Raw genomic sequence first — 19,810 nt, 5'->3', positions numbered from 1 at the left:
CTCAGCTATTAGCTCTGCCCTCTTCCTGGCCCCTCCATGCTCCTACTAGGAATGGAACAGTAGAGAGGCTATGAGGGGGGGAGGGATAGCACAGTGGTTTGAGCATTGGCCTGCTAAATCCAGGGGTGTGAGTTCAATCCTTGAGGGGGCCATTTGGGGATTGGTCCTGCTTTGAGCAGGGGGTTGGACTAGATGATCTCTTGAGGTCCCTTCCAACCCTAATAATCTATGATTCTATGAGGAGTGAACTAGAGGGAAGAATGGGAACTGGAGCTCCACAGTTCCTACTCAAATCTGGATCTAGAATCTGGGGCTCTTTTTGGAGGGAAGCAGCACATTCATCTCAGATGAATCAGAACAGTCCATCTGGATTAATTCAGCTTGAAACAATAGCTCTGAGAGGTGAGAACTGCCCCATTTATCTTGATTTAGTTGAGGTTGGTCCTGCTTTGAGCAGGGGGTTGGACTAGATGACCTCCTGAGGTCCCTTCCAACCCTAATCTTCTCTGCTTCTATGATTTCAATGATTGACCTCACTCCTCCCCCACTCTCAGCACTGTGGCTGTGGCAGGTAGTGAGGGATGCCCAGTCTAAGTTCCCTGCCCCAGTCACAGCAAGGGCACTTGTGGAAGGTATGGAGCATGTCCACTGTCAGCTCCCCACCCCATAGCAGTGACCTCAAATGGAGGCAAGCTAACTTATTCATGTGCTTTTGTCAATTCTACTAGGTGCCTGTTTGTATATCTGAATCATGGATTTTAAAGCACTTTCAAGCATTGTCTCTTAAGTTTGAGCAAAGCTCCCATGTTAACTGTGGTATGACAAGGGCCATCCCATAACAAATCACAAGGGTTAACTTAATAAATATACATAGTCATGTCAGACTATTTAATAAAACCTTAAGACACAGTGACAGCTATGGGGTGCAAAAGTAACAATGTTATAACCATGTATTCCAACATATACCTTGCATCTTCTTTTAAATTATCACTGTACTTTGATCCTGAAGAACGGATATTAAAAGGGTCAGAGTTATCACGGATATGGAGAGCTTCAGCAAAGCGTCTGCAATTTAGAAAACAAAATTTTTAATTTAAAGATGGCTTTTCAATGACAAACTGATCCACTACAGAGAGGGACCAGTGCTACAGATAAACAGCTTTTTGCAGAAAACTCCCTAGCTGATATACAGTAACTCCTCACTTAACGTTGTAGTTATGTTCCTGAAAAATGCGACTTTCAGCGAAACAACGTTAAGCGAATTCAATTTCCCCATAAGAATTAATGTAAATGAGGGGGTTAGGTTCCAGGGAATTTTTTTTCACCAGACAAAAGACTTTATTTTATATATCTATATCTATATATCTACACACACACAGTATAAGTTTTAAACAAACAATTTAATACTGGTACACAGTTATGATGATTGTGAAGCTTGGTTGAGGTGGAAGAGTCAGAGGGTGGGATATTTCCCTTACTGCTAAATGATGAACTAGCAATTGGCTGAGCCCTCAAGGGTTAACACTCTCAGTCTGCAAGGCAGCAGGAATGGAGAGAGATATGTGTATTTCCCTTAAGTACACTGCCTTGTTAATTAGATCAGCTTGTTGAGACTGCAGCTGCTGCAAGCTCCCTCTGTCCTGAGTCCTGCTCTATGGAAGATGGGATAAGCGGGGTGCAGGAACAGGGGGGAGGAGGACACCCTGACATTAGCCCCCCTCTTCCTTCCCTCCCTGTGGCAGAGCAAGCAGGAGTCTCTGGGGGCAGCTCCAAGGCAGAGGGCAGGAGCAGCACATGGCAGTGGGGGGAGGGACACAGCTGAACTGCAGGCAGCTGCTGCACAGGGAACTTAGAAGAGCGGGGAGCTGATAGAGGGCTGCCCGTCCACCTTGGTTCCAAGCCCCCACCAGCTAGCTGCAACGGGCTGCTCTTCCTGCAAGCAGTAGACAAAGCAGGTGGCTGCCAAATAACATTAGAAGGGAGCATTACACAACTTCAACTGAGCATGTTCCCTAATTGATCAGCAATGTTAACCGGGACGACTTTAAGTGAGGAGTTACTGTATTTGGAGCTATTTCAGTACATTAGAAATAATCTGAGGAGACTTTTGATGGGAAAGGCATAAGATTTTGAACATGTTTCTAAAATTAATAGTTTATTGATCACCTAGTACAGAATGCTAAGGAGATGATCTTGACATTTTATCAGTTCTCTCCTTCACATGGAAAAATGATCTTTTCCATACAGCTTAGATACATCAAGTTAATACTTTTGTGAAAAAGTATACCAACCCACCTGTTCCTTTCAAAGGCGAAACACTCTTCATTACACTGCAACCTGGATTATCAAAGAAAAAAATAACACTAAAACACCTCTGCATGCTTTTACGCAAACTTTCAAATATAATGACCCAATACAATCAATCATGTTTTTATGGCAAGATTATTTGTTTACATTCACACAATTACAAATTGTTAAAGGGTCTGAGTCAATCTCCACTGAGAGCAATGGAAAAGTTTTCCTTGACTTCAATGTGTATTGAATCAGGTCCTAAACAATTAGCTCCTGGCTTCTAATCTAAACAAACTTTTACATTTAAACACACACTCTCTCTCGTTCTCTGTGCTAAAAGAAGATTAAGGTTGCAAAGTTAGCGGGCTCAAAATCTAAGAAATGCTAGAATTAAAGTTGACTATGGAATCTTCATTCAGCCCCCTTGTGTGTATTTATTAAGGACATGCTTCTGCAAAGCCTACGACAGAGTCCTATCCAATATCACATAGGAAGTCTGTGACCAAGCTAGGAATAGAGCGCAGCTATTCTGCATCTCAGTTTGTGCTATCTACATTCAACCTAAAGATTACTTTGGATTCAGTTCAGGGGTAACTGTGAAATTCTATGGCCTATGACATATAGGAGATCAGACTAAAGAACAGTATGTGTCTATCTGCAAAACTAAACTGGTCAATCTCATATGTAAGAGCAGACAAAGTGAGAACAGGACTAACATTGGTGAACAGATGGCCTTGCTGAGCTGCACAGTCCAGATGTGAGGTGACAAAGTTTCTCAGTGCTCTGCTGAAGTTGTCAAGGTTTTGTGGCTTCAACATTCACAAAGAAAATGAGCTTCATGAATCAGCTCATGATTTGATAGTCACCAATGGCCTCTGGCAGGTGGTTACTGGTTTAAATGGTTGTTGCCCTTAATCTAGTATTTGGGTTGGTACTATGGATAAGGAAATTAGCTATTCTATCCCTGTATCATTACCTCCGAAGGTTTAGGCCTGGTACTTAGTTTTGATGATCCATCCTCTGAAACTGATGGATCCAGACCACACTATCAATGGCTTCTTCCTCACAGGTCAGATTGAAGGTTTACAGAAGATCTGTGACTGATGAAGCAAGAAGAGGAAGATGAATTCTGGTTGCAGATGTCTTAGCTTGTCTCTGAACCCTCTTCAATTTATCATCGTTCTTGAACTGTAGACATCAGAACTGGACACAGTACTCCAGCAGCGATCACACCAATGTCAAATATAGAGGTAAAATAACCTCTCTACTCCTACTCAAGATTCCCCAGTTTATTCATCCCAGGATTGCATTAATTTTTTTGGCCACAGCATCACACTGGTAGCTCACATTCAGCTGATTATCCACCATAACCTCCAAATCTTTTTCAAGAGTCACTGCTTCCCAGGATAGAGTTCCTCATCCTGTAAGTATGCCATACACTCTTCATTGCTAGATATATATATACACACACTCTTTATATGAAAATCCATATTGTTTGCTTGTACTCAAGTTTATCAAACAAATCCAGATTGCTCTGAATCAGTGACCTTTCCTCTTCATTATTTATCACTCCCAACCAAACCAACCCTGATATATTGGAGTTTACAATAGTGGTCACTGCTCAGTGTGATCAATTTGTTGAAAGAGATAATTGATTATTTAATTGACGATTATTACTTGTGCAGCCATGTAGTTCCAGAGTTCTTCAAGGTACCAACAACGTCACATCATGTCTTACTTGCACAACCCAATGGAAGGCACCTTTCTTTGACATCCTCACTCTTTCTATCCATTTTGTTTTTGATTCACATACACATTTGCAGTTCCACATTTCAATACATTGCCTTTTCACAAACAGTTTACTTGGCAGTATCTGAGAGATACCAACTTTAGCAGCAGCTTCCCGATAATTACTCTTTTGATTACAAAAAAAGATCAGGAGTTCTTGTGGCACCTCAGAGACTATCACATTTATTTGAGCATAAGCTTTTGTGGGCTACAGCCCACTTCATTGGATGCATGCAGTGGAAAATACAGTAGGAAGATATATACATATATATATATATATATATATATATATATATATATATATATATATATATATACACACACACACACACACACACACACACACAGAGAGAGAACATGAAACAATGGGTGTTACCATACATACTATAAGGAGAGTGATCAGTTAAGGTGAGCTATTATCAGCAGGAGAGAAAAAGAACTGTTTGTAGTGGTAATGAAAATGGCTCATTTCCAGCAATTGACAAGATGATGTGAGGAACTGGGGTGAGGGAGAAATAAGCATGGGGAAATAGTTTTACTTTGTGTAATGGCCCATCCACACCCAGTCTTTATTCAAGCCTAATTTAGTGGCATCCAATTTGCAAATTAATTCCAATTCAGCAGTCTCTCATTGGAGTCTGTTTTTGAAGTTTTGTTGTTGTAATATTGCGACTTTTAGGTCTGTAATCGAGTGGCCAGGGAGACTGAAGTGTTCTCCAACTGGTTTTTGAATGTTATAATTCTTAACGTCTGATTTGTGTCCATTTATTCTTTTACCTAGAGACAGTTCGGTTTGGTCAATGTACATGGCAGAGGGGCATTGCTGGCACATGATGGCATATATCAAAATATGCTCAAATAAATTTGTTAGTCTCTAAGGTGTGTGACAGACCCAGACCAGTGGGGTACAGGAGTCTGGTAGAGGGCAAATATACTGGTCACTGGATGAGTAGTTTTCTGTTCCCTGAGTGACCAGAGCAGGGGCTGCACTAGAGTAATCAGGAACCTGCTAGAACCAATTAAGGCAGACAGGCTGATTAGATCACCTGCAGCCTATCAAGGCAGGCTAATCAGGGCACCGGGGTTTAAAAAGGAGCTCACTCCAGGCAAGCAGGGAGGAGCCAGAGGAGAGGAAGTGCATGTGAGGAGCTGGGAGCAAGAGGCACAAGGAGCTGAGAGTGAGAGGGTGTGCTGCTGGAGGACTAAGGAGTACAAGCATTATCAGACACCAGGAGGAAGGTCCTGTGGTGAGGATAAAAAAGGTGTTTGGAGGAGGCCATGGGGAAGTAGCCCAGGGAGTTGTAGCTGTCATGCAGCTGTTACAAGAGGCACTATAGACAGCTGCAATCCACAGGGCCCTAGGCTGGAACCTGGAGTAGAGGGCGGGCCCGGGTTCCCCCCAAACCTCCCAACTCCTGATTAGACACAGGAGGAGTTGATCCAGACTGTGGGGAAGATCACTGAGGTGAGCAAATCTGCCAATAAGCGCAGGACCCACCAAGGTAGAGGAGGAACTTTGTCACAGGTGCCACAAGTACTCCTGTTCTTTTTGCGGATACAGACTAACATGGCTGCTACTCTGAAACCTGTCTTCTGATTACAGTATCCAACAATGCTGATAACAGCAACAGGAGAAAATAGCAGTGAACCAAAGCAGGCAATGGCTCTCTAACAGACAAGCAGCAGTGCTGCAAGCTTCCTCAGGAGCAGCGTCTGGCCCAAAGAAGGCACTGTCTCTATAATAAGCAGACTCCCTCAATCCTCTCAGCAGGAGAAAGAGGCTCAGTGGCCTATCATGCAAAAGACTTGTTACAATATCTAACGTTTCCTTTCTTCCACATAAAAGAAGAAAGAGATGGTTAACTTCTAGGTTTTTTTCAATAAAAGCCATTATGCTTCAAAGATTTCTATGGTTAATTTCCAAAAAGTCAATTAGGGCACTCCCCAAAGCTCATTCGTAGACCATCAATGGTCTGCAGATTATGGGTTGAGAATCACTGCCCCAATAAAATAGACAAAAGTTAACTATATGCAAATGTCGGAATAACCCAAACCAGAGGTTTCTTCAGTTCTGAGAGGACACATCTGCAGTAAGATCAAGTTGTTTGTTCTCACATACAGAAAAAAATCTATTTTGGAGACAGATGAGAATTAGCAAGCAGTCCCTCCAAGGAAAGGGGAAAAAAAAAAGTTGGGGAGGGAAAAGAAAGAAGAAAATGAGATTTCAAGGGAGAATAGCAGACTGGAGGACGCTGTGACCAAGTGCAGCATCTGAAGAAGCCATTAAATATACTTTGTATTGATTTGTATGTAGAGATTACCAGCTGGTTTGTGTCCAAAAAAGCAGAGAGATCTTGTAAAATATTCTTAGACTAAACACTTTCTACCTTTTGTATAAACAGACTAATCTGGAGAGGGTTGTCCCAGTACTTTGAGTGTGTTCTTTCCAGGACAGAAGACAAATAAAACATCTGATTTTCTAAAAGATTTAGTCCTGTCCAGGTACAATTTGATTGCTCTTTAAACATTCAAATAGTGCAATCTGATCTCTTGAAGATGAAAAAGTTTAGGATAAAACATGAGAGAATGTGGTCCTGATGAGGAGTTTTTCTTGGACTGTAGATTACTCGATACCTTATGCTTCTGCTATTAGAGTCAGAATATCTTGAAACTATTTGAAATCTTCTAAGGGAGAAACTGGAGTACTCTATCATGATGTCCTTGAGAGAAGAGAAGGAAGTCTAAGAATTCTGGCCTACAGGCACTGCCCCAGCTTGTTATCCAAACAGGAAGATTCTGTGTCCTCTACCTGAGGTGCTGATGAAACCATGATTGATGTTATTCTTGATACCACAGGAGCTGAACCTACTATGGTTTATTTATGAACTGCAGGTGCTGGGGGCATAATTGCTCTAGGGTTCTTTCAGTGATTGTGGTTCAGAAATTTTGTGTTCACAGAAGTGGCATTGGTTGAAGCTCCATAACAGGGTAGTTAGTCTGGGGGTTCCTCTGAAGGAGGGTCCATGCTGGCAAGGCACCCCATAGAGGCCCAACTCCATAAGGGTAAGCCAGGGGGAAAAGCTCTTAAAGTGAGTAAGGGTAAGGAGATGAAAATCACATCAAATACCTGGAATCAGAGGGAGGAACCAAGTGGTTTTTTTGTTCAAAAGTTGAGATGTTTTGGAATAGGAGTCAGGGGTGTATAGAACCTGCACATTCGGTGTTGTGTGTGAATTTTCAGAACTAATGAAACTATAGGCTTTGGTTTTGGAGGGATAGAAAGCCTTTGACTTGAGTGAACTGAAATTTCCTCCTGTGAAATGAAGGACTCATTTGGATCATCACTAATCAAGACTGGTGGTTCCAGGTATGGAACTGATCTGAGAACCTATGCTGTGGTAAGAGATTGAGGCAAACCTTGTAACACGAGAGAGTTCAATAAATGCACCAAAGTACACTTCCATACTGGGGAAGGCCTTCCATTGCAAAACCAGAGGCAACAATGTGAGCACCAGCTTGCGTCTTGGTGCCAGCAATAGCAACTTGCTCTATGGCACTGGGGCCCCTTGTGTTTCCAAGATATTTACAGTTCCAGCCTTCCTGGAATCATAACAAGGAGCCTTTACTATCTCTCTGACTTCCTCAAAAGAGGAGAGCCTCAGAAGTGAGACTGTCAAAATCCAGACAAAGCTGCAGTAAAAATCTGCTCACTGTGCACAGAAACAGCAGACAGGCTGCCTCCTTGCCGCTCAGCAGGCACCACAGCTGAGAAACAATTTATGCATGCTGGCCAGATATGTGAGAATAAAATAAGCTGTGGTGAGGGGGCACGTGAGGGGTGTAAATTGCCTGACCTCTAGTAGCCCTGAGCTGCAAAAAAATGCCCCCCCCCTCAGGCTTGTTTTTTAATGACTGTTAGTGACAAACCCAATTTTGAGATGACCACAAAGTTATCTGACTGCGTTTAAAAAAAAAACCCACAGGAAATGTTAAATATGGAATTTTCAGGAGCTCTCTGAAGCCATGGCTGCAGAAGCACACATCCTTGTCCCATATCTGAAATACAATTAGGACAGCAGCATGCCTGCATTCAATACAGTAGGAAAATCATTCTATATAATAATAATAATAATAAAAAACCACCCCACAAACAAAGATTTAAAGATTCTTATGGAAACTGAATGAGAATCCTAAAATATCAGTATTGTTAAATACAGATAGGCTGTTAAAAGTTTTCCTGATTTTATTTTGGACTTTACCCACAATGCCACACATTTTTTCAGCAACATACACATTTCAGTTCAACATTTGTAGTTGCTAGAACCTCTCCCATGCTTGATTCTTCATGATTACCTTGTTTGCTTCATTTCTTTTTTGGTAATCAGCCTACTGATTTCCACTGAGTCTCCAAGTTGCAGGTCTGTTAGTTTAGTGGCTATGGATATAGCAGCTATTCTGGAAGAAAAAAACCCATTAGATTTTACTTAATTCATATGCAAAAAGATCACTTGGCAAACAGCATGGAACTACAGACTAGTAGTCCACGTGAGACACCAGAGAAATAAATAAGTTCAAGGAGCTTGCCATTATATTCCATACCACTACTTTAAGGTTATGGAGCGTGGAAAAGGGAAGACTTTTTAAACTGTGTGGCCAGATGGGATAGTAGGGGACATACAGCAGCATAAGAATTAGAGGCATTTGTGGGAGCGGAAAGTGGTGGCTGACATGCAAGACTCTAAGCTACACAAGAACAGGACTCCACTCCTAACTACCCTTTGTAGAGAAAACACCAAGAGAGACATGCAAAGAAGGAATGCAAAGCTGCATGCAGAAAAGCTGAGGAATGAAAGATGTCAGGAAAATTATCATTTTTGTAGATTTTACACAACATACATTGATGTTGCATCTTGGTAAAAATGTAATGTGTCAATTCGCAAGATTGCATAATTATATTCTAAAGCTAAGTTGGATGAAGCCTGGCTTATGCTCTGAATGAAGATACCAAAGGAAACCCAGGTGTTCAGAAAATGGTGTGGGATGGTGCAGATGGCATGCTATTGAATACATGCTACTTGAGGTGTCAACTTCAAAATGTGATGTAAAACTAAGACTCTTACCAGAGTCACTAAAATACCCCATGGCACTTTTCAGAAGAGTAAGGAAGTTAACCCACTTTTCTGGTCAAATGTCAGTATCTGCCTAACTAATACCCCTACAGTTTCATTTGTGAAAAAAATTCTTTATATCCCTGTTAAAAAAAAAAAAGTAAAACAAACGTCACATTTCAACCCTCATATAACTGTATTTTAATTGTGGATAACGAACCCTGAAAATACAGTCTATAACACACTTTGGAAACATTTTAGGAAGAAAAGCTTTATACAAACTGTAATGAAACAGTAGCAACTCTATAGGTAAAAGTTTGAAGACATTCTAATCCTGCTCTTGATCACCCTAACCACCCACATCTAACTTTCTGTTAAGAAAAAAACAACGCTGATTTTCTTCCAGAAATTTCTCATGTTTATAGTGAATCATAAAAGGTGAATTTCTGAAGAAAATTTGAAGTTAATACGGCATGCCAATTTTGAAATAAATGTGAAAAGGAAGAATTCTGTCTTACTTGAGAATTTTCTCTCTTGCCCTTCTTCACGTCAGACAGTCCCCACAGTAGAGCACCACTGTCAGACTATCTGAGATGGAGGGTCATAGAAAGAAAATACTCAGGTAAGAGAATTTTCCCTTCTTCATTTCCTTCATATGTCAGTCTTCACAGAGGCATGCAGAAAGCAGTTGATCATCCTTAGGGAGGGAGGGGAGGATACAACTCAACTATGTAAACAATTAAGACACTGGGAGGCACCATGTTCCGTAACAGACTTCTACTAAATGCATCAGCAGAGGAAAGGATGTTGATTATACTATTTTGAGAAAGTGTGGATGGAAGACCATATAATGGCCCTTACAGACCTTCTCACCCATGAAATTGCTGCTCCTTCCACAGAGTAAGCAGTACTGGAAGGAGCTTTGAATGCCATGTATACACAAACACTTTTACTCCATTGACAGCCTTTCCACATCCAACTTATGCTCTTCCATTACCTTAGAACAGATGTAGTCAATTATTTTTTGTCCATGTCCAAATTTTTTGGTCAAGGTCCAGACTCCACAGAAAATAATTACCCCCCCCCCCCCCAATAATGATAAGTAATGAAAAGATTTTGGGGTCTATTCAAAAGATTTTGGGGTCTGGTGGTCTGAATTTGGCCTACAGTCCGCCTATTGACTACCCTTGCCTTAGAATGTTTTAATTAAAGCAGAGTGACACTACTTTCTATTATAGGAAGAAGATGATGGTGACCTTGGAAATGAAGTCTTGGTCAGTTCAAAGAACTGTACGGGGAGATGTCAGCAAACCAGTAAAGTGCCTAAAACCAATATGGCTTATTGCTAAAAGCAGCCAAGTCAGCAGGCTGTAAATTGGCCATGCCGCAGCCTCAGCTTGACCAAGGCAGCAGGGGAGGGGGTTTTGAATGCCACAGAAAGGGCAGCTTAACCCCACATCCTTCCTGATAAGAATTGTGTTGAAGTTGCTGATACATGCATTTTAGAAAAGCAGAACGTGTCCCCAGGAATGTCTATTAGGGCCTCAAGGCTCCAAATTCTGGAAAAACCCACACCTGGTTAATCAATAATCAGAAGGAACCCCTTGCTTGACCATTGAAACTGCTTGCTTGACAAGTTTTCTTTAAGGGACATGTCATTCTATTACTAATGTATAAATAAGGGGAAAAAGTCTGAGGTAGTTGGACTCTTTTGGACTCTTCCTCTGGATACATCTTGCAGTCCCCACCAGCAGATGGAAGATTTGGCCACTGGAAGCCTGAGGCTGTGCCACTCGAGAGCCACACTCAGCTTTGGTAATTATCAAGGGTTGGGGGTGTTTTACTAACCTGTTGTGGACGTGTGTAAGTGCTTGAGACCAAGCAAAGTTTAGCTTTACGTGAAAGCACTCTTGCGTTGTCCTGTTTGTGCCAGCCATCTATCAGTTGGATGGCCGTGTCTCCCCTGATTTACTTCCTGATACCACCTTGCACAGAGTAAAAGTTACTAAGAGCTTTGGGTTGAAAGAACCCCAGGTAACAGAACTATCATATTTGACAAAATATGTGTAACTCAGGTATCACTGAGAGCATGGCAAGCTTTAAAATCCCCCTGGCCAAGGAAGGTGGTTCTTAAAGGTACCGCAATATATCTATACCATCAGGCTATCCTCTTGCCTGTAGGACTCTCCTTGAAGTCTTAAAATCTCTCACAAGATGTTCTTCCCTGAAAGATCTTCTAAAGAAAGGAAGAAACGTTTAAATGAGAAAGATACCTCAGGCTCTCAACTAAACTTCCCAGAACTTAGTGCAAATGGGAATCTTAACTTTGTGTGTATTGTAAAAAACAAAACTTGTTAAGTTGCAGAAGAGCTGTCTAAGTCTTTCTTCTAATTCTTTCTTTCTTCCTTGTCTGGTTTTATGAGGATGTATTCAGAAATCCTGCTTGCACCCAAAGGACCAAAAGGACTTAATCACCCAGCCTAAGGTTGAGCCTAATATGCAGCCTCCTTCGTAAAGGAACACAATCAGACCATCCTGCCAAACTCACATAAAAAACAATTAATCAGACAAAAGTTGGATACAGGGGCCTTACCCCTGGGAGTGTTGGTTGTGACCTCTTATTTTGTAGAGTGATTCTCAATTGGGAGCAAACAGAAAAAAAAAAAGAGAATCTAAATAATACCTACTTGAAACTGGATTTCTCTAGATGCTGCTTTTGGGATTTATGCTTCACCTGACTCTTAAGATTTACTGAATGTTCAAAATTCGAATGTAGTTGCCCGGGGTCTACTGCAGCTCCACCTGCAGAAACTGGACTTGCAGGCTGACACCCTTCCACATATTCTATGAGTAAAATCTTTGGGTAGTATATAAATAAAACAGTCACTGAGGGAATTTTTCCCTTGTTCACAATCTTTCTCCTTCCAGTCACAGAATCTTCAGACAACTTTGCTTCAGTAGGTTTTTCCTTCTGAAGCTGCTGCTGCTCCTCCAGAAGCTAGTGTAGCAATTACGCATTAGGAAGAGGCTCATGCAACCATTTCTGAAAGTTGGAAAATCAAGGCTGGGTTTCTCTGGAAAACCATCCAACTCCCAAAGCTTCTCTATACTTTGAGTTTTCATTTCCCAAATCAGAGGAGATTTTCCCCACCACCACTCTCTCTAATGAGTGTGTTAGGGCCCTCCCTTGATAATCAGCCACCTCAAGAAAATGGGTACTTGAGAAGATCAGAAAATGGATATTCTATAGAATTCACTCACTGAACTCAGAAAAAGTTTATTTTAACTTTAGGGAAAGAATAAACTAAAACAAAGCACCAAAATCATTTGATACATCAGAAGATGAAGGATGAAATAGTCTATCTCCTACACATCACAACAAAAAAGCCAGTTCTGTAGAGAGTGAGATTCTGAAAAGTGCATAAGATTCTTTGTGCAACAAAGAGAAAAGATCACATGCTGGCCATTCTAAAACTCAAGTAGTATATAAAGGGATTAATATTCCAGATGGAAATAGTGAAATCCATTATTACTGCATTGCTCTCTCAGGACTTCAGAATGTGAAGATAAACCTCCTGGAGATCTACTGATGTTGTGATCAAGGAGAGTCTTCAGCTTCTGCTACAGCAGGAAACTTTTTCAATACAAAGACTCAGCTTCTTGTACAGGTATTTCACAAATATCATGTTATCCCTCCCTTTCACTTAAAGGGACACGTGATTACCCTTGTCTGGATGGCCTTCTTCTTCTTCTAAGGTCCTATTCACATGTCAGTACTATGCATGGTCTAGCAGCTCCGCTAAATACTTTCAGGAACATGACCTTGAGCAAACTAGAAAGAGCAAGCAAATGTACTGCCCTCACAAAGCTGCATTACCTACAGTATGCGCTGGTCATTGTCCAAGACAAAATCTTTAATTCAGAAGGGAGAGTAGTGAATATAGTTGTCACCTCTCCTACGGTAAATTTCTTTACTCCTGGACTAGTTATGTCATGCATGGATACTTTGCATAAATCTTGCTTCACTTCCAGCCTGCAACTGCAGCAAATCAGTATATAAAGACCCCAGTCCAGAGTCAATGGTAGTATCCCTTGCTTATTATTATTCTGGAACCCACCATCAGGTAGCTCCGGAAAAGCTAGTCACTAGATTGGATACCAGATTCGAGAGACCTAGATATACAGCGTTAAGTTAAAGTAGTATAACAATATTCATTAAAGAGGTCATACATTTATTATAGGTGAGCTGGTACTGACACCTATAGTTAAGGCTTACCTATCACTTACCATTATAAGACCTTGGATTCAATTGCTTATAAACTTTGCAGCCCAAACAGTTAAAGTTTGACAATTTTCCACATTGCATTTTTTTTTTTTTAATTTCAGCAAAAACTGTTCAATCATTTCTCAGAATCAGGTTAGGGAAAAATGTTTTGTCCAGGTTAAAAAATTGATACAACTGTTTAGCTGAGCAATTCTAATGCCTCCATCTATTGGAGCATGGAATTGAAATTTGGCAGAGAGTTTTGCCTTGGTGCCCAAGATGTGCCTTTTGCTTTCACCATGAAAATCCACCCATATTTCACCAAGTTATAAGCATTTGAAAATGGCACTTTGCATATGCTCAGTAGAGACTTCTCAGAGTTTGACAGCTATATTTTCTAAAGATTACATCCATCATGAGCATGCTCCAGCCCAAGGCTACAAAGCTGAGAAGGACTTTCCATGAACTTGCTCCTCCCAGATGCCAGGTGTTGCTGTGCCTCTAGACATAGGAACTGAGAGCAGGGAGACTGTCACTCCTGTATTCTCAATACTCCAGGCAAATTAGAAGCAAAGCAGAAAAACAGTTACCTACCTTTCGTAAAAAATGGTCACCTACCTTTCGTAACTATTGTTCTTCGAGATGTGTTGCTTATGTCCACTCCAATTAGGTGTGTGTGTGCCGTGTGCACACTAGCCAGAAGGTTTTTCCCCTAGTGGTACCCATTGGGTCAGTTCAGGTGCTCTCTGGGGTCATGGGGTCCTTCAGTTCCTTCTTGCCGGCATTGCTCCGACAGAGTGGTAGGCGGGTGGGTCTTGGAATGGATATGAGCAATACATTTCAAAGAACAATAGTTATGAAAGGTAAGTAACCATTTTTTCTTTTTTGAGTGTTTGCTCATGTTGATTCCAATCAGGACCCAAGCAAGAATTTGGAGGCGGGGTTGGAGCTCATGGATTCGCTAACTGAAGCACCGCTCTGCTGAAAGCTGCATTGTCCCTAGCCTGCTGGGTAATGGCGTAGTGAGAGGTAAAAGTGTGGATTGATGACCATGTTGCAGCCCTTAAAATTTCTTGGGTCAGAACCTGTGCCACGAACACTGCTGAAGATGCCTGCACCTTGTGGAGTGCACTGTCAGCACTGGGGCAGGTACTTTAGCCAGATCGTAGCATGGCCAGATACAGGATGTGATCCATGATGAAATTCTTTGGAATGCGACTGGGAGCCCCTTCATTCTGTCTTCTACTGTGACAAGTAGTTGCTTAGATTTTCGAAACAGTTTCAACTGCTCGATATAGAAAGCTGATGCACAGCGAACATCCAAAGAGTGGAGTTTTTGCTCCCGGCTATTTGCGTGTGGCTTAGGATAAAAAACTGGAAGAAAAATGTCCTGATTAACATGAAACTGGGAGACGACCTTCAGGAGGAACGTTGGGTGCGGCCAAAGCTGACCCGTGTCTTTATAGAAGACAGTGTAAGTAGGTTCAGATGTTAGGACCGTAAGCTCGGAAACCTTGCTGGCATAGGTTATTGCCAGCAGAAATGCTACCTTCCATGAGACAGAGAGAGCAATGAGCACATCGCTAGTGGTTCAAAGGGGGGCCCCATTAGTCTGGAAAGAACAAGGTTAAGGTCCCAGGTTGGGATTGGTTGTCGTACTTGATGGTACAGCCTGTCAAGTCCTTTAAGAAAGTGTCCAACTATCAGGTTGGTGAAAGCTGATCAGCCAGACATGCCTGAGTAAAAGGCAGAAATGGCAGCCAAGTGGACTTTTATTTATGACAGAGAGAGCTCCTATTGCTTCAAGTGCAGAAGGTAATCCAAGATATGAGGTATTGACGAGGGCATAGGAGACGTGTGTCTCTGTGACAACCAAATTGTGAATCTCTTTCATTTGGTTAGGTAGGTGGCCCTAGTAGACAGTTTCCTATTGCCAAGGAGGACTTCCCTAACTGGATCAGAGCAAGCAAGCCATGGAGCTTCCAAGCTGTGAGGTGGAGAGATTTGAGGTTGGGATGTCGAAGACAGCTGTGGTCCTGGGTTATCAGGTCTGGGAGCAGCGGTAGAGTGATTGGAGTTATATAGAGAGGAGACTAACAAGCTGTTCTGGGCCTGTTCAGAATTAATGAGGCACACCCGTAAGGCTTGTTCTGCCTGGAAAGCGGGGAAGCTTAAAAACAGAAATTGGCCACAGGAAGAGGCAGTGAATAGGAGGGCTGCTCCACCGCAGATGCTGCTGACAACATAGACAGGTCAGCAAACAGGGAGACAGGCCTTACCTCTCCCAAAGCTACACAGACTAGCTACAAAGCAAGATGCCCCAAGAGGAGGGGCTAGAGGTAGACCCCTCTACAAGACAACAGACTTGCTGATAGACCAAGTCCAAAGAGATGGATCCAGAAAGACTGCCTGAGACACAGGCCACTTTTGCCTTGCCGTGTTTTCTTTTCCTTCAAGAGAGAGGACCATTCTTTTGTCTGTTTGTTATATTCAGAGAACCCGTCATATGCTATGAAAAATATTCTGTTATCAGACTGTCTAAAATTCTTGTGGCCTGATTTTTAAGAACTTAGCATTTATAGCACTTTATTTGTTCAGAGCACAGTTCTCACTGACTTAATTTTTCAGCTATGAGCCCTCTCAGCACTTCTGCTAAACAGGTCCTAGGATATTAAGTGGAGTACTAGAACATGAGGAGCACACAGTTGACCACCTGTAAACAGTCTGGTTTAAGTGACTTGCCCAGCTATTGAGTTCTTAACTTTGCAACATCAACAGACATTTAACATAGTTTTTTGTGTGTAATTTTACTAAGTTTTTATACAATCAAAGTGTATAAAAATGTAAATTGCATTATGTAGAGGAAATGTAAATTCCATTATGAAGAACCATATTAACTCCCAGATGGTTCATCAGTAAAGTTAGAAGTGTTAGCTCCACAACACCAGACTTATACCTCTTGAGCTAGAAAAATAACTGATAGTAGTAGTAAGTTGTCATCCTCTGTGTGGACTAACAACTAGAGGGGGTGAGACATACTTTGGCAGTAGATTTGACAGCTATTTGCTGACAGGAGAGGATTGTTGAGACTCAGGAATCTAGGAATTCCAGGTTTTGAGAGAAGTGTGCTCGAGTGCTTTGAGATCCTTCTGCCCCTGGTCACTCCAGCCCGTCCTCATCTGAATCCCAGTTTCCCCTTGGCTCCTCATCCCAGTCTCTCCCAATCCCCTGGCTTCTCGTTCTGGTATGAGTCTTCCATCATCCCCTTGCTCCCCCCAGGCCCAGCTCCACACCTCTCTGCAATCCAGCAAGGCTGCTTCTTCGGGTGCTTGCACATATCGATTCCATTGTAGGTGTGTGCATGCCCATGTGCACCATTGTCGGAATTTTTTGTCTTAGCGGTATCCATAGGGCCAGCTCTGGCACCCTCTGGAGTCCTGCGCTCATGCCCCGATATATGAGGTACCACCGGCCCTACACAGTCTCAATTCCTTCTTACCGGCTGTGACGGTTGGTTGGAGTGCCTTCCTCATGCATTTGCAAATGTGATCGTGGTTTTTTTCATAATTAATTAGTGTTGGTCATTTGTATAGTGTTCTATGGTTACAATCCCCATTAGGGATCTCGTCCCAGGAACGGGGCATGCCCTGGTTCCTGAGCTTCAAGCCGTGCTCAGTCTGCAACAAGCCTATGCCAGTTAGCACCCCCACAGCAGCTGCCTAAAGTGCTTGGGGAGTCGCACGTGAAGGAGAGGTGCTGGATTTGTAAAAACTTTGGGCCAAGGACCTAAAAAGAATCAGATATTTGATTTAAAGCCCTCTTCAGGGAGGCTGCACTTTGCCCAGCATCAGAGGCATCTCACTCCCTCGATTCAACGCCTAGTACATCAACGTCAGTGCAGAGTGCCCCGCCAGCACAGAGTTCCTCTCGGCACCGCTCCCCATCACAGGAGCCTAAGAAGCACCAGAAAAAGCAGCATGGTTCCCCAGCACCAAGTAAAGAGGGAAATGGGGTGTTGAGCAAAGAACCTGTTTGGGCTGCCCGCCCACCCCGGAGCTCCAAGGGGGTACCTCTCCATCTGGACCCTTCAGCCCGCCCAGGGTTCCACCTCCGACTCCAAGTGGTAGGGGACCACAGCACTTGTTAGTGCCTTTGGTGCCCAAGGTCTTCTAGATGTCTAGGAACCTTATGGCCCTCCTGGTACTGCCTATGCCATGTCCAGCAGTAGATACTGACATGCACAGTGTTGGCGTGGTCACGCCGGCGCTATCAGGATGACATGAGCATGATCCCTGCGGATCTTGAGGAGTACCCTGTGAACTATCGGAATCGAGGGGAAGGCGTAGAGCAGGCTGCTTACCCACAAGATGAGGAAGGTGTCCATCAGAGACCCTGGACTGCGCCCCATGAGGGAGCAGAAGCGTCGATACTTTCTGTTGTCCCTCAAGGCAAACAGGTCTATCTGGGGATAGCCCCAGAGACGGAAGATTGAGCGTGCTACATCTCAGCGAAGGGACCACTCGTGACCATGGAACGAGCGGCTGAGGGTGTCCACCAGTCCGTTTTGCACCCCTGGGAGGTAGGATGCCGTCAGGTGAACTGTGTTCTGTACGCAGAAATCCCGTAACGCGAGGGCTTCCCGGCACAGGGGAGAGGAGCGTGCACCCCCGTCTGTTGATACAGAACATTGCCAAGGTATTGTCCGTGAGGACTGCAACACACCTGCCCACCAGGCGAGATTTGAAAGTCAGGAAGGCTAGACGCACCGCCCATAGCTTCCTGACGTTGATGTGCTGGGAGAGGTCCACTGGGGACTAAGAGCTTGAGTCCTGAGGTTCCCCAGATGCGCCCCCCACCCCAAATCCAATGCATCTGTTACCAATGATAGGGATGGCTGGGGGCTGATAAAGGGTACTCCCACGCAGACCTCCCACGGGTCGAGCCACCACTGGAGGGAATCTAGCACCGTTCTGGGAAGTGTCACCACCGAGTCCAGCGCGTTCCTGGCTGGGCGGTACACAGTTACTAACCAGGACTGGCGTGGTTCACCACATAGGTGCACACAGCCATATGACTCATCAACTTGAGGCAGTTTCTTGCTGTGGTGATTGGGCAACGTTGGAGACCGAGAATGATGTTGGACATGGCCCAGAACCCGGCCTCTGGTAGGTACGCTCTTGCTTGCGTCAAGTCCAGAACTGGCCCTATAAATTCTATCCTCTGGATGAGAGACAGGGTGGACTTGGCCTCGTTCAGCAGGAGGCCAAGCTCGAGGAAGACCGTCTGAACCTCCACCTGTGCCTTGGCATGGCCCTTGATGAGCCAATCGTCCAGATACGGGAACACCTGAATCCCGTGCTTGCGCAGGTAGGCTGCCACGACTGCTATGCATTTTGTGAAGACCCTCGGAGCCGTTGACAGGCTGAAAGGCAGGACCGTGAACTGGAGATGGGCATTGCCCACGACGAATCTGAGGTAATGCCTATGCTGGAACTATTGCGATATGAAAATACGCATCCTTCAAGTTGAGGGCGGCGTACCAGTCCCCTGGATCCATGGAGGGAATGATGGACGACAGGGAGACCATACGGAACTCGAGCTTCTTTACAAACTTATTCAGACGCCGCAAGTCCAGAATGGGTCTGAGGCCCCCTTTTGCCTTGGGTATTAGGAAATATCGGGAGTAGAAACCTCTGCCCCTGACTTCCTATGGAACTTCCTCCACTGCCCCTACTACGAGGAGGGACTGAACTTCCTGAATTAGAAGTTGCTCATGAGAGGGGTCCCTGAAGAGGGACGTGGAGGGGGGCTGATGGGGTGGGAGGGAGGAGAACTGGATATCCCCTCTCTACCGTGCGGAGCACCCAACTGTCCGATGTGATTCGGGACCAGGCGCGATAGAAGGGGGACAGACATGATGAAAAGGTAGGGTTGGTAGGATCCAGAGTCCTGACTGGTAGGTCGTCCCCGACCGCACCATCAAATTTGGGGTCTAGGCCCTGACAGGGGCCTCAGCTGGCTGGAGGGCTGCTGTTGCCTCCTTCTGCCGTTTTTGCTCCGCCTCCGCGAGAAGTCTATGCGGTTTGGGGGCTGGTAAGGTTGCGGGGCCGGCTGCAGCCTGAATTGCCTGCGTTGGGTGGCTGGAGTGTGTAAGCCCAGCGAGCGTAGGGTAGCCCTTGAGTCCTTTAGGCTATGGAGTCTCTTGTCTGTCTTTTCGGAGAAGAGCATGGGTCTCTCGAAAGGGAGGTCCTGGATGGTCTGTTGGACCTCATGTGGAAGGCCTGAGACCTGAAGCCAGGCTCCCCATCGCATAACCAGCCCGGTTGCCAGAGTGCGGGAGGCTGCGTCCACCGCATCC

General features: G+C 44.0%; 1 protein-coding gene across 3 annotated transcripts in view; it reads right to left on the bottom strand.

The window, feature by feature from the left end:
- NFX1 (nuclear transcription factor, X-box binding 1) overlaps positions 1 to 19,810 on the bottom strand; it is a 188,244-nt gene that overhangs the window by 32,960 nt on the left and 135,474 nt on the right. For 2 of the 3 annotated variants that reach the window (XM_045006791.1, XM_045006792.1), the window contains exons 18-20: positions 8,434 to 8,535; positions 2,296 to 2,337; positions 967 to 1,065 (exon numbers count right to left, since the gene is read on the bottom strand). In XM_045006791.1, coding sequence (XP_044862726.1) covers positions 967 to 1,065; positions 2,296 to 2,337; positions 8,434 to 8,535 — 243 coding nt within the window. Of the gene's footprint in view, positions 1 to 966; positions 1,066 to 2,295; positions 2,338 to 8,433; positions 8,536 to 19,810 lie in introns of those variants that run through there. The other variant, XR_006577166.1, reaches the window with a different exon arrangement.

The sequence above is a fragment of the Mauremys mutica genome, chromosome 2 (genome assembly GCF_020497125.1).
Source record: "Mauremys mutica isolate MM-2020 ecotype Southern chromosome 2, ASM2049712v1, whole genome shotgun sequence".
NCBI lineage: Eukaryota > Metazoa > Chordata > Testudines > Geoemydidae > Mauremys > Mauremys mutica.
The sequence above is the reverse complement of the archived record's forward strand: the minus strand, read 5'-3'. Positions and strand labels throughout refer to the sequence as shown.